This window comes from Phyllostomus discolor, chromosome 2 (assembly GCF_004126475.2).
Source record: "Phyllostomus discolor isolate MPI-MPIP mPhyDis1 chromosome 2, mPhyDis1.pri.v3, whole genome shotgun sequence".
Lineage (NCBI taxonomy): Eukaryota > Metazoa > Chordata > Mammalia > Chiroptera > Phyllostomidae > Phyllostomus > Phyllostomus discolor.
The window spans coordinates 43,241,706-43,257,586 of NC_040904.2; the positions used below are offsets into that span (position 1 = coordinate 43,241,706).

The 15,881-nt window shown below is 35.5% G+C and overlaps 1 protein-coding gene across 5 annotated transcripts in view; it reads left to right on the top strand.

The window, feature by feature from the left end:
- ATP11B (ATPase phospholipid transporting 11B (putative)) overlaps positions 1–15,881 on the top strand; it is a 102,157-nt gene that overhangs the window by 71,954 nt on the left and 14,322 nt on the right. For 2 of the 5 annotated variants that reach the window (XM_036017740.1, XM_028503405.2), the window contains exons 25-29: positions 931–1,069; positions 8,368–8,433; positions 8,954–9,057; positions 9,490–9,655; positions 12,086–12,171. In XM_036017740.1, the coding sequence (XP_035873633.1) occupies positions 931–1,069; positions 8,368–8,433; positions 8,954–9,057; positions 9,490–9,655; positions 12,086–12,171 (561 nt within the window). Of the gene's footprint in view, positions 1–930; positions 1,070–8,367; positions 8,434–8,953; positions 9,058–9,489; positions 9,656–12,085; positions 12,172–15,167; positions 15,294–15,881 lie in introns of all 5 variants that reach the window. The other 3 variants (XM_036017741.1, XM_036017739.1, XR_003683865.2) reach the window with 2 other exon arrangements.

Here is a 15,881-nt window from a genome sequence, read left to right on the forward strand (position 1 = left end):
ATCCAGAAATGGTAAGAATAGTTGTGACTGCGACTGAATGTTTACAACAGAATAACAATACAGATAATTCAACATTTTTACAATTAAACCGAAGTATTATGTTGTATCAAATTTCTTTATCAAATGGGAAAATGAATGTGAATGTATTTTGTGAACTATAAGCTCTTACACAGGTGTATGATTAATTACAAATAGTATTGGGTTGGCCAAAAAGTCTGTTTAGTTTTTTTCCATAAAATAACAGATACAGTTTTCATTTTCACCAATAACTTTATTGATTTGGATATTTTGAGCATGTTAGCTATCTCCTGTGTGGTATAAATATTGTTCTTTTTTTTATTTTATTTTAAGATTGTTCTCAATTAATGTCATGATTTGATTGTTACCAACTTCAATGGGCCTACCCAACTACAGATCATTGTCCAGTAGGAAACCTCCATCTGGAAACTTTGCAAACAACTTTTGACACATTCAGTCAACCACAACACCTTCACACACTGCACAAATATTGTTTTGCATTTCAGTTGCGTTTTTACCTTTTCTGAAATTAAAAAAAGCATACTATACCAAAAACATTGCATATTTTCTTCCAACTTTGATATTAAAATGGCTACACAAAAATTCACCAATTGTGATTTGTTTTTTCTGTAATATATACTGGTATGACAGCTGTCACAATACAACTCAACAAAATTGTTTTGAATGAAGTTAAAGACAACTAAGCTCTACTGGAGCCATCTTATGGAAAAAATCAAATGAACTTTTTGACCAACCAGTAGTTGGTAAAGTGGGGTTTACTCTTTCTGCCAATATTTTCAAATTTTAAAAATCAAATCTTGTTTTTAATTACAAAATTGTAGTAATTCTTAATAGGTAAATAATAAATATGAATTGTAATATGTTTCTCTTTTTTTTTTTTTAATTTTACAGAGACATTAGTAAAAACCGTCAACTAAGCATTAAAACTTTTCTTTATTGGACCATCCTGGGTTTCAGTCATGCCTTTATTTTCTTTTTTGGATCCTATTTTCTAATGGGGAATGATATATCTCTGCTTGGAAATGGCCAGGTAAAATATACACCTTTTTTAAAATTGTTTGTTAATAGTTTAATTTGGTTTTTGATAACTTTCCATTATAAAAAAGAGGAATTCAATTTAAATTATAAAATTGGAGATATTAAAATACAATTATAATAAAGTTTTAAACCTTTTACTTAATAAAATCTTATACAAATCAAAATTAAAACAAAAAGGCAATATAGTTTAATATTGAAATGAAACTCAAGGTACTAGGCAATTTTTGCTTTTCAGAAATGAATTAATACAAGGGAATGTTCATGCCGCTGTGTGCTGCTCACGTCAGGATTGTGTTTTAATAGTAGCTACTATTTGTTTACTGCGTACTTTTGTGCTGAGTGCTGTACATGCCCCATATCCTAATCCTCACAATAATCCTGTTGGAGAGATACTGTGATTTACCTTTTTTAGATGAGAAATGAGTATTTAAGGTTTAATTTTTGCTCTTTAATTGAATGAATTATTTTTTGGTATGCTTAGGAAGTGCTACATGCACACTAGCAATTTTGAGGGTGTTGTAAGTTACCATTTAAAATGGTCACTTTCTGAAATATGAAATTGGGAAAGAGTGTGACATAGTACATTGTTACCGTGTCCTAATTGGAGTTCTCCTGTTGAGAGACCCTTGGCAGAACTGGCCTCTTTTTCTAAGCTTATCTAGATAGGAGGACAGGAAGCGACAGCAGTAGTCCTGTGGTGGACTGGAAATGCTTGTCACCTTTAGTGTCCCTTCTCCACTGACAGTACTTAAGTTTTGCAAAATATATTTGGAGACACAGACATACTGGATTTACAAAGAGGTGGATATTAAGTTTTATCTGCTCTGCAAACATTCATTGAGGAACAACCATTCCCTTGAAACACCATACTAGGTTTTGGATATATGAGAGTAATGAGCTTAGAGTCTTGTGAGGAGTACAGAAAATAAGCAAATAAAATAATGAAATCTGCAAGTGCAGTGAAGGAAATAGGTCTCAATTATAAAGAAGCTTGAATCACTCACAGTTCAAGCCCTTTAGGACAGGGGTGTCAAACTCATTTTCACCAGGGGACACATCAGCCTTGAGGTTGCTGGCAAAGGGCCAAATGTAATTTTAGGGCTGTGTAAATGTAACTACTCCTTAACAGTGAAGCAGCTCAGCACTGCCGCCAGGTGAAACAAAGTGCTGGGCTGGATAAAACAGGGTGGAGGGCCGGGTTCAGCCCATGGGCCTTGTGTTTGTCACCTGTGCTTTGGGCTATAGTGCAGGAACATATATTACTACCACTTAACTTTAGAGGACGTATTTAGCCTGATTTAGACAAAAAGATGTGTGAATCTAGTTTGTGTTGTATTAAGGTTATAGCACTTCCCAAATAATAACTACCTTTTATTGATTTTTTTTCCTCTGTGCCAGGTGTATTATATGTATTAGCTTATTGAATTGTAATAACCATGGATGTGGAAAATGTCATCTGTTACTTTTATGTGTTTGACAATTAACCTCAAAGAGGTTGAGAAACTTGCTTCAGGAGGCAAAATCACCCACTTTGAGAACCACTGCTTCAAATGGAGCAGTGGCCTAGGGCTTGGTGCTATGTCATCTTTTCTTTATCTGTACACAGGGTGGACTCACTCTTATGGTTTAAATACTGCTTATATGCTGAAAACTCCCAAATGTACATCGCTGCCTATATCCTCAGATTTAAATAAGTAACTGCCTTCGCCCTGGCTGGCGTAGCTCAGTGGATTGAGCACGGGCTGCGAACCAAAGTGTCGCAGGTTTGATTCCCAGTCAGGGCACATGCCTGGGTTGTAGCCCACGGCCCCCAGCAACCGCACATTGATGTTTCTCTCTCTCTCTTTCTCCCTCCCTTCCCTCTCTAAAAATAAATAAATAAAATCTTAAAAAAAAAAAGTAACTGCCTTCTCCACTTAGTCCCATAGGAATCTCAAATTTAATATAACTAAAACAGGGTTGGTTTGTTTTTTTGTCTTTTGCAAACCTGGTTCCTTTCCAGTTCTCCTTATTCTAATAAATGCTACTACCTTTTACCCAACTGCTTAGGCAGAAGTCCTGGTGGTTATCCTTGATTTCCCTTTTCTCACAGCCCATGTGCAGTTACATTGGTTCTGATGTTACACATATCCTAAGTGTTTACACTTCTGTCCTTCTCCACACAGTTCCGATCATTGTCATCATTTCTTTTCTGGATCATGACAACTAGCTCCTCATTGCTCCTGCTCCTGTTGTTCCCCTTCCTGCTGTCTGTTCTCTACACAGCAGCCCACGTGATCTTATAAAAATGAAAATATGATCACATATACAAGGATCTCCTCAAAATCATTAGTGACATATCCATTCAGATCTGCTGAAACATCACTGGCCTAAGAAGGCCTTTCTACTCACTCCTGTATAATGCCATCTCTCTCATCTTTTATCACTTCCTGGATGTTTACTCTATGTTTATTTTTCTTCATAGCACTAATCTCTACCTCAAGGTATATATTTCTAGCTTTATTTGGTTATCTGTCCCCACTAGGTATAAGCTCCATGAGGGAGGGTAGCAACTTTATCTTATTTATCTTACTTATCTCAAGTCCTAGAATAGTAATTGGCATATAAATTGGGTTGTCCAAAAGTTCATTTAGTTATTTCCATGCAGTGGCTCTCGTCGTGCTTAGTTGTCTTTAACATCATTCAAAACAATTTGTTAGATTGTATTGTGACAGTTGTCTTATCAGCGTGCATTTACAAAAGCACATCAAAATTGGTGAATTTTTGTGCAGCCATTTTAATATTGAATATGGAAGAAAATATGAAACATTTTCAGTGTATTCTTCTTTATTATTTCAAAAAAAGTAAAAACAAAACTGAAACACAAAGAAGGATCTGTACAGATTTCTGGTCAAGATGGAGGCGTAGGTAAACATGTTTGACCTCCTCATGGAACCACAGAGAGAATTATAACTATACCTCAAAACAAATAACACCTAGAACCATCAGAAAATTGAGCTGTATGAAAGTCTGACAGCCAAGGATTTAAAGGAGCCACATTCATCCAGAGGGGTAGGAGGGGCAGAGACGCAGAGATGCAGTGTGGCATGGCAAGGCAGGGGCAGCAGAATGGATGGTCTCACATTGATGTGTGATGGATAAAAATTGGGAGGGATACCTCGAGAAGCAGCAGTCGGGCCCCAGGCCATACTGCACAGCCACAGATACCAGTGCCGAGAAGAAAAATCCCATAATTTCTGGCTGTAAAAATCAGTGGTGGTTGGGCGGCAGAAGAAACTGCTGGGTTTTCAGGAGACTGTTTAAAGGGCTTACAAGGACTTAGAACATATGCAAAACCACCCCCTCTGGGCAACAGCTGGAAGAGTGCCAGTCATACAGGAGGAATAAGTGAAGTAACTGGAAACAGAGTGAGTGCCAGGCAAACCTCCAGAAGCCAGGCTGCTGCATTGTACCCTCTCCAAGCCCTTCCCCAACAAAGAACCATAAAGCGATAAAGAGGGTTCCCCAATCCTAGTGATTACCAAAAGCTCTGACCCACACAATTTACAGGTTCCTTTTCTACTAAGACAGTAGCCAAAGCAGCTCTACCTAACACACAGAAACAAACACAGAGAGGCTGCAAGATTGAGGAGACAAAGAAATTATGGCCCAAATGAAAGAACAGAACAAAAATCCAGAGAAAGAACTGAATGAAACAGATAACCAACCTATCAGATGCAGGGTTCAAAACATTGGTGATCAGGATATCCGAAGAACTCATTGAGTACAGCAACAACATAAAAAAGACCCAGGAAGAAATGAAGGTTACATAAGTAAAATAAAGAAAAATCTAGTGGGAACTAACAGTGGAGTAGATGAAGCTGGGATTCACATCAACAATTTGGAACATAGAGAAGAAATAAGCATTCAACCAGAAGAGCAAGAAGAAAAAGGAATTTAAAAAAGTGAGGATAGTGTAAGGAGCCTCTGGGAAATCTCCACCAAATTACCAACATCCAAATCATAGGGATGCCAGAAAGAGAAGAGGAAGACCAATAGATTGAAAACTTCTTTGAAAAAGTAGTGAAAGAAAACTTCCCTAATTTGGTGAAGGAAATAGACATACAAGTCCAGGAAGCATTGGATACAACAAACAAGTCGTACCCAAATTGGACCACACCAAAACACATTATCTTTAACCTTTGACATTTTAAAGAATCTTTGAAGCACCAAGAGAAAAGAAAAGAGTTACCTACAAAGGAGTTCTCAGAAGACTCTCAGCTGATTTCTCAAAAGAAACTTTGCAGGCAAGACCAGGCTGTCTTACACATTGGAAAATGTTTAGCAGCACCCTGGCCTCTACCTGCTCGAAGCCAATAGCAGGAGATAGCCAACATACTCAAAATAGTCTAAATCAGTATGTTATTGGTGAAAATGAAAAATGTATCTTTTATTTTATGGAAAAAAACTAAATATACTTTTTGGCCAACCCAGTAGGTACTCAGTTACTATTTATTGAATATACCAATGAATGTTTTTAATTTGGAATACAAGTTTGGCTTAAATAATTAAGTAACAAATTAAGTTAGAAGTTATACAGAAGACAGGCAGATAATGTTAGAAATTGTTTTGAGCATCTGTCTCTTTTGAGGAAGGGCAGAACTGGGTTTAGTATAGTCTAAACCTTACACATTCTGGCAGGCCCTCTGTTAAGGAAAAAAAATACAAAACTATAAATACAAGCTTACACATACATGGAAATAACTATGAGTTACATAAATAGGTCCCACTTAACCCAAGCCAGTGTAGTAAGCCCAACTCAACTTCTCTTTAGCCAGTTCTCCAAAATGCCCTCTGCCCCTCCCATCACTAACTCAAAGGAAAGTCAGAATGGAAAGAGACCACAGTGCTGATTAATTGCTGTTGAATACATTACTCTTGCTAAATTTACAAAAAAAAAAGTCCACGTGAATGTGAATGTGTTTTCTACAGCTCCCTGTGGGGCTTTGAATGCAAGAGGGAGCCCTAACTAACCTCTACTTCTGAGAAAGATTGCACATAGCTAACCCCAGTCTCGGTCCAGTAAAACCAGATACTGACGGTGTGTGCAGGTGTTACCGCATCCAGGTGCTTTCCCCGCTGCATCTCAGATCTGCCCACGTGGCCCTGAAGGAAGAGACTGGCACTCCTCCAAGAGCTCAGTCAAGTGAGACCCACTGATTTTCAGTATTTCTAGTTCATTTCTAGAGATGACTAAAGTAGGAAAAGGGAGGGATTCCATATGACTTTTTCATTCTTTTGACAGACTCCTCAAATACCCTTAAATAAAAGAATATTAATTGGTATTTTGTTATTGATGATAACTGTTGTTTATTGATTGTTATTAGGCACACTGTCCTTTTTATATACCCTAATTCTTATAAAAACCTATAAGGTTTTTCTCTATTTTACAAATAAAAAAAGTGAGATACAGAGAAATTAACTGATTTGTCAAATACAAAGGGCCACCCCAAAAACCAGAATTATCTTCTGGAGGGCAGGCACCCTGTAGTACAGACTTCTCCAGCTAGGTGAATATTCTAGAAACCCATCTGTATCTATCTACTAGCTGATGTGAGGTTGCATTCAGCTTCAGCGAATTTGTTTGAAGACTCAATTGCATATTTCATGAAGGGTGGTTTGTGAGCACACCTGCCCACACCGTGCTGAGTGTTCAGCAGTTTTTGGCAAAAAAATATGATCCACGTGCTCCACCCTTTCTGTTCACCCAATCTCGCCCTGAGTGACTTTTTTATGATTCCCTGGATAAAAAAGTCACCAAAGGGAAGTGTTTTGCCAATATGGAAGAGGTGAAACAAAAATGGCAGAAGCATTAAAAGGCATCAAAATCAATGAGTTCAAAACTGTTTTGAGCAGTGGAAAAAGTCTTGATAGATGTATTATATCAAATGGAGGGTACTTTCAAGGTGACTGAAGTTTAAAAATGTAAGTCAGTATACAATGTTTTATAAATAAATGCTGGGGTTTTTTTGGTTCCCCCCTCATAAATGCTGTTGGAAATTTGTGATAATAAAACAACCTTTTAAATAATTTTCAAACCAATGTGTTAAGAGTATGACTACTTTAAAACTAAATTAACATAAACTTCTGGTTGTGTTCTTATTTGTGGAACTTAAATCCAGACATTCTTTTGGGGGTTCTGTATTTTTAATAAACTGTGTAAGTTTTTGCTGTAAAGTCCAGGGAAATGCTTTCTGACTAACATGCGGAGCATTTTTACAAAAAATCCTTTAAGGAGTATTTCTGTCAGCCATTATCTCTCCTTTAGGTATTGGTTTTGTGTGTTAATGTTTTTCCTGCTCTGTCTTTGCTGTGTCCAGAAATACAATGGCAAGTTATCCACTATAACTTCTGGTTGGAATAGTTTCAAAAAATATTGGATTGACCAAAAAGTCTGTAAAATAAAAGACATTTTTTCATTTTGACCAATAACGTTATTGCTTTGGATATTTGAGTATGTCAGCTGTCTCCCGCCATTGGCTTCTAGTGGGTAGAGGCCAGGGATGCTTCTAACATCCAGGGGTGTTCCACAAGATAACCCCACAGCAAAGAATTATTTGGCCAAAATATCATTAGTACCAAAAACTTTGCAAAACACTTTAGATACGTTTGATCAGTCATAGCACTTTCTTCATACACTGCACAAATCCTTTTTGTGTGTGTGTTTCAATTGTGCTTTTACCTTTCTTGAAATAATAAAGCATAATATGCTGAAAATGTGTATTTTCTTCCATCTTCAGTATTAAAATGGCTGCACAGAAATTCACCAGTTTCTATGATTTTTTTAAGTGCACACTGATAACAGCTGTCACAAGACAATCTAACAAATTGTTTTGAATGACGTTAAAGGCAGCTAAGCACTATGAGAGCCATGTATGGAAAAAATAAATAACTTTTTGGCCATTTCAGTAATTGTGATCGAACAGGGTTTTGTTATAATTTTTACTGTGTGACAGGAATAAAGCAGTTACTCTCATTCCAAGTAAAAACAGTCTGTGCCACACAATTCCAAACCCACATTGGGTTTTCAGTCTGATGATATGCAAAGGATAACAGTACTACTCATGATAATGCTTATGTTGCTTCTTCTTACACTCCCCTAACTTTACTAATCTAGTCACGGATTTAAAATGCAACTGGCTTAAGTAGTACAAGTGGTTTTTAGTTAAGAGTAAAGTTACCTTTTGCCTTATATCTTACTTAGCATCATGGTGACACATAATGTAATAATGGCTTGTTCTTTCTGTCTAGATGTTTGGAAACTGGACATTTGGCACGTTGGTCTTCACGGTCATGGTTATTACAGTTACAGTAAAGGTATGATAAAGAAATTAGACACGTGGATAAATTTTGTGTCTGTATAATTCATAGGTAAATTTTTTTAGTCATAGATAAATCCCTTCCCTTTTCCTTTTTTTGTCATAATTTCACTGATTGTTCTTTAATAATTTATTTTCATTTTTGGCAAAAATCTTAAGTTCATTATTTGAAAAACCTCCATGATTTTTATGGTTAAATAAAGGTTAATTCCACAGTAATCATCTCTGAAATTTTGCTTCTCTTTATATAATACAAGACAGTACAAGTTGTTTTGGACAATAGAGTTGAGAATAAAGTAGTCATGAAATTTCAATGCTGTTTCCTCAGAGAAGAAAATTATTATAAACTTTAATTATTCAGTTTTCTACTATGATCCTTGCATTAATATTCATCTTCTTAGAGACTTTGCCATAGGAACGTTAGTCACTTATAATTAATTCATTTGTGATTTTTCATCTTAGAGGTTAAAGACATTCTGTTACAAGGGTTTTTTGTTTTTTGTTTTTAATTTTTTTAGATGGCTTTGGAGACTCATTTTTGGACCTGGATCAACCATTTTGTTACCTGGGGATCTATCATATTCTATTTTGTATTTTCTTTGTTTTACGGAGGGATTCTCTGGTGAGTAACTACATTGTAATTTTTTTTAATTGATTTTAGAAAGAGAGGAAGGGAGGGAGGTGGTGAGTGAGGTGAGGGGGAGAAACAAAGAATCATGGATCTGTCGTTCCCTTACTTACGCATTCGTTGGTTAACTCTGGCGTGCGCCCTGACAGCGATGGAACCTACAACCTTGGCGTGACGTGTTGACACTCCACCAGCTGAGTTACCCAGCCAGGGCAACTGAATTTTATTTTTAACAATTAAAGTCGATGTTGTTTTATTAATTATTCAATTACTTACTGATTTCAAATTTTGAGCATTATCCCAAATTTGTACTCCAGATTAAAATTATAACTTTCAGATATCATGGATTTACATGATGTCTTAATTTAAGAAACTGTCTTGTCAATTTCTACTTTTATTAAGCCCACTTTCTTTCTTTCTTTGCAGGCCATTTTCGGGCTCCCAGAATATGTACTTTGTGTTTTTTCAGCTCCTATCAAGTGGTTCTGTTTGGTTTGCCATAATCCTCATGGTTGTAACATGTCTGTTTCTTGATATTGTGAAGAAAGTATTTGACAGACAGCTCCATCCTACAAATACTGAAAAGGCTCAGGTAACCACTTTTATATACAGAATCTTTTACTTAGGGATTTTAACTGTGAATAGCTGTCAGTATAATTTTTTATATTAGAAAATGGGAAATTTGATATTTCTATATTAAGCATTTTGCAGTCTAAATATTGTTATATCTGATATTTTTATGTTATTTTTATTAATTGTATGACTCCTGACAAATTATAATTTTTATATATTACATTGGGTAATATATAAAAATTATATATTTTTAAAGGTAGAACTGTCATGACCAGATAACAATAGTAAATAACTTTTAAATAATATTGTCACAGCATTCTATCAGACATATGTAATTAGGATATATATTCATGTCTTTAGAAACATTAGAATTTGAGTAATACTCTTTCAGGTTACATTGTTTTACAAAAAAGTATAAAATAAGTTCTTTAACCTAAATAATTTTTAAAGAATGGATTTTTATAAAATATATTCTCTGACCAAATATTTATTAATAAGTATTAAACTACAAAAAATAGTAACAATATGTTGCATAGTGTTTAAGAATATGGTCTTTAGGGCCTGATATGACAGTTCCCTAATCTGAAAGTTATGCCTGGCACTTGGTAGTTCTCTGATGAAGTCTCTCTCAATACCTCCCTGGGTAAAATTTGATAGAAATGCCTATTTCATTATCTTTGTAATGAGGATTGAATAAAATAAGCCCAAACACTTATTTGCTCAAGAAGTGGTAGCTATGTAGTTGAATGCACCTTCTCTGTATAGTTGACTTGTACATGAGCTAGAAGTATTATCTTAATTTGTCTTGAACTGTCTTAGCATTGGATATGTATTCTCAAGAATACATTCTAATTAACTTTTATGCCCTAGTAAGCAGTGAGTTTATTATCATTTAGTTATGCTGAGTTTGAGAATTTTTCCCACATGTTTGATACCTTACCTGCCAAGCAAATTTTGTTTAAATTTTGGAAAATTAGTTACATATTCTACAAATAGAATTGTGGTCCCTAGATAGTGATTTAAGTTAGGCTTCCTAAATGATGCATTGATTTTGATTTCAGTTGATCATGTCAACATTCCTTTAGCCTGTATTTGCTTTGGTAACTCAGTCCTAACCGATACACATTTTAACCCCACTGAATCATCGTAGGCCTCTGAAGTCTGACAAACTTAATTCAGATACTATTTTAACCATTTATAAAATATATGTCTTTAATCAAGTAATTTTCCTAAGGCTCAATTTCCTCCTCTGTAAAATCAGAATAATTACTATCTTACATGATTTTTAGACATAATGAATATAAAACACCCAACCCTGGCCCTGTATGTAGTAAGTCCTTAGTAAAAATGTAATTATGGTGAGGATGTTGCTCTGTGATACTGATCTTCAAGTTAGGCTAAAAAAATTGCATTATCTGATTACTCTGTCTATGCATATATGTATATCAGTGTGAGAAAACTTCTATTCTTCAATATGTAATTGTTAAATATATATCAGAAATGTGTACCTCTTTTTTAACCTTAAGAGATAAATATTTTCGATGACAGAATACTATTTTAATACATTTTCTATACCTTTATAAAGAACACACATTGGTCTCCCCCTCTTGGCCCATATAAAGTTGCATTTCACCAAAATATGTTAATGCATCACTCTGAAAGCTTTGCTCTTCATAAAAGTAAATAATTGGATTTATTTACATGTACCCTTAGAAATTCTATAATAGGCAGTGCATTTGCAAATTATGATGTGTTTTCATAGAGACTTCTTGATAACATTTTTGATAGCCTCCTTCTAAAGAATCCATAGGACATGTTTTGCACCTTAAGGGGACCCTTAGACAAGAAAAGGTTGAAAGTACTTATACATATTGTAGTTCTTTTCCATAGGTTAAAATTGGTTAAAAAGCAATCATTTTGTCTGTGTGTGAGAGCTGACATAATCTCCCTTTTTGCCCCATTTTACTTTAAATGACTTGACAGGTGTTCTGCTGTGGTTTGATCCAAAGAGGAAGTCTGTATTTCCACTCAGGAATCTTCTTCTATTCTTTTTTTTTTTCCCCCTTGATGGTCATTTAGATCTCATGTGTGACATCATTCCTTCACTGCCTTATACTTTCACCTCTGAGTTCAAATGATGAAAAAATGATTAGAAAGTTGTTAGGTACTTCATTGTTTACCAAAAGTAGCAAGAAAAATCATATCAAAAGAAGAGTTATCAGCATTTATTTTGAACCTTGTTTTCCTCCAGAATAACAATGTGGTGTTAAGAGTGAAGAAAGCCAGCAGCCCTACAAATGTCGGTCATGTATATGTACCATGTATGAGATTTCCTAGTCTTGTAGGAACGGATGTGTCTTTACAAAGCTTGTCCTGTGTCTGTCTCTTAGGTGATGAATACAGCTCACTGACTTGTTGTGTGTCCCATCCCTTTTCTGTCCACTTATAGATGTACTCCAACACAGTTGCTTTAAGTGACGAGTTCATCGCACTGCAGCCATTGTCGAGGGCAAGGAATCAGCTGAGCAAACTTAGGTAGAGTAGGAGTAGAACCTTGTTGACTTCTGCATGCTAAAGGTCAATTAAACTATTTAAAAGATGGGCAGAGGCATGAATTAAGAGTGGAGCATTTTTGGTTAGCACAGCTCTGTCTCTAATTTGACCTTCATTAATATGTATGTTTAAACCTAAAAATAAAAAATCCGTTTCTTCATTGAGATGAAACTTCAGCATAAAAACAGGACAGAGATCTATACCTTGTTATCTATTTTCCACCTTAACTACCTTTTGTAGCATAATTCTTATGCTTCTGCTTGTCGTATTCATATTTAAGAATGTTCCTGCATGTTGACTAATTTAAGCTACTGAAATTCATCATAAAATCTAAAGTTTTAAGTTTCCGTTACTTGAAAATGAGAGTTGCCCATTTTTTATTTTGCCTTAATCTGTATTGTAAGTTCATGTGCATATTTGTCTTTGTACATTGTAATGACTGCTGAAGCATTTCATATCCTTGCTACTGTTTAGTGCATCTATAAATTGAACATAAATTTTATATCTCTTATATATCCCTTTATATCCACAGACAGATCCATTCTCTCATTTACCACAAAAAAAAACCCCACTAGTGTAGAGATGTCTTTTGATGGAAGACAAGGAGAGCTTAAATCCTAAAACTGTTGATATTAAGATACCAAAACTGTATAATATTAATTTTGACTCCAGTTTGGTTTGAAGAAAAAAAGTAATATGACTAAAATATTTTAGTTCTGGCACTCTTTAATTTCTCATTCTATCAGTATTTTGTGGATTCTTAATTCACACATGATTCTTTTTTATCTGCAAGGTTTTTAATCTTTACATTTACTTGACCAAATAAATGGCTTTGACAAAGCACCACTTAAATAACTTCTTATTAAATAACTCTGTGAGTTCATAATTCTGAGCTATTCTAAAGTTTTACCAGACCTTTTGATTTTATTACCATCAAGATTTTGAAATATTCTACTTTGAATTATAAAGGTGTAATAATTGTAGATGAATATACAAATGAGTGTTTAAGTGGTAGCCAACTAAAACTTATGTTTAAAACAAGAATTAAAACCAAAACAAACTTCACCTTGGTTGAGCCGAATATATGTATCATATTTTATCTGTATGTGCCTTTCTGAAAAGAGTGGGTATTCATCACATTGTTGAACATGTAATTATTTAACTCACAGGCAGTAGGAGAGCTCATTATATAAAGAACACTCTGGCAAGCCCTTTTGTCAAGTGAAGATAACTTTTTAAATCATATTTTTATAAATCATATTGGCTTAAATCAAGCCCAAAAAAGAATGAGGTAAGATCATAAACTAGAGATCTCAGGCCCCATAATGATGTAACAAAAATAGTAAGCTTGACTTTCGTCTGTGAAAGAACACAGTGATAGCAGAATGTATTGGTCAAGTAGACTTTGCTGCAAGTCAGTCTCCAATCAGGTGTTCTAAAAAAGTAAAAAGAGCCCTCCTGGGGGAAACAACGGGCCTGAATACTGTTGCCACCCTTGGCAGTGCTCCCTATGTGTTCTATCAAATCAGTTCACCTCTCTGAGCCTCCAGGTTATTCACCTATCAGATGATCATTTTACGTACTGTGCTTTACTTACTTACTATCAGCATCAGAGAAAAACAAAAAGAAGAAATACTGTGCTCAACCAAAGGCCAGGCAGAAATAACAGTTGCTTAGATGAGCAGTGAGCGACCACTGGATGGGCACGATGAGCAAGAGCCTGCATATATCTGCCTGCTGGAGCATCCTGTGAATTCTGAATACTGCATCTTGGTTTTGAACTGCACTGAACAGTATTCCTGGGTGTTATCCACGGTAGCCTAATTATTTCCAGAGAGGAAAATTATGCAGATATCAAGTATTTTAAAGAGCTTTCAGATCTTTACTCAGGGTATTACCTCTTAAAACCATTAACACAAAACTATTAGCAATTTTCTTTTGAATAAAATATTTTCCTCTCCCCAGTATTATAGGCAAAGCTACTGTTAAAAAAAAAACAACTTATCTTTACATAAACTTATTGTACTCTTAAAATCAAAGAATTCAACTACTTTATTTTTTATATAGGTAAGAAATTCACCATAGTATTTTTATAGAAATAATTATTAGTCCTAAGACTGAGAAAATACAGAGAAATAAGGAAAATTCTGTTGTTTAATTCAATGAGAACTTTTTTTAAAAAGTAATTCAAGAACAGTTACAAGTAGCTTGGCTGTGGGCACGTACTCCTTACATGGGTGTCCAACCCACAGCCTGCAGGCCCACATGTGGCCCAGGATGGCTATGAATGCGGCCCAACACAAAATCATGAATTTACTTAAAACTTTTTTTTTTTTGCTTATCAGTTTTCATTAGTGTGTGTGTATTTAATGTGTGGCCCAAGACAACCCTCTTCCTTTGTGGCCAGAGACACCAAAAGGTTGGACACCCCTGCAAGATCTGTAATACAAATACAGAAAAAGTAAAGAATAGAAATTTGTTCAAATTAGTTAACACTAAAATATATACAAATTAAAGGTTTGGCTAATTTTGTCAAATCAAGTTAAGCCCCCTTCACCTGCATGTTAACATTTGAAAGGCCATGCGACCTGTCTACTCCGCTGAAGTCCAGTTGAGTAGAGAAGTCTTCTGAGAAGGGAGCATGAGAAGTCCAAAATGGGGTAAACCTCTGCAATGAGAACCCTAAATGGTGGTGGCAAGGAATTTAATAGAAGAAATTTAATTTTATTGAAGGAAACCCATTTTCAATGTGACTTTGTGCACTGGAAAATCATGGCTTTGTTCCGTGTGCTTTTCTGTGTGCCCCTTAAGAAGCTGCTGTTAGCTCTCTTCTGTGACAGTAAATGAATGTAGTGGTGTGCGAGCATTCATTTGTGCCTCTCAGATTGTGGACCCCAACTTACTGTTTTGATTCTAACCCTATATACAGTGAGAGTATTGTCTGTAATACGAGACTTGTTGCTTTTCTGTCCTTCCAGATGGAAGAAGATAAGGGTTCAGTCAGCTCAGCATATGAATTTGCTGAAAGCAAGCACAGAGGGGAGGACAGTAGGCACCTGCTAGCTGAGGCTTGCAGCCAGCAGGACGGTTCTTGCGTGCACTAGGTAGTACTGCGCTGGACCTTCCTGGGGACGTATCCGCTAAGTTCTCGTGTTTGGGGCATGCTGTGGGAGAACCGGCCTGACGTCTGAGTTTTTACTGTACTGATTCCTTCATTGTTTCTCACATGTTGTTTTTCTTTACTTGTTTCCCTTTTTGTGATCTTTACATTTTATGTCCATCCTGTGTATTTCATTGATCTTCCTTTGGAGTTACAGTGTTGAATCATACTTCATCTCAAAATCTTAGTAAGGTACTCCTGCAACCTGTTGTCTTATATTCAAGAAGTTACTCCTTGTCACTTCTCCCTTTGAAAATGTCATGGTGGTTCTGTTATTTCTGAAGTCAGTTTTCCCACTTGCAGTTGTAGTTTGTGTATCATTTTACACATCTTCATGTAGTGAGGCAGTGAGTTACGTATCTAAGTCTACTTCTTAGGTGAATGATCAAATAATGAGTATTTAGGCTTGGTACTGAGTAGTTTCCTTTGACAGATACTGTACTCCCAGTTCTTTTCATAAACTTTCATAGTTACACCTTTGTAATAAATAAGTGTGACTTGATGAGGACTTGATTCATTCTCTTCTCGAGAA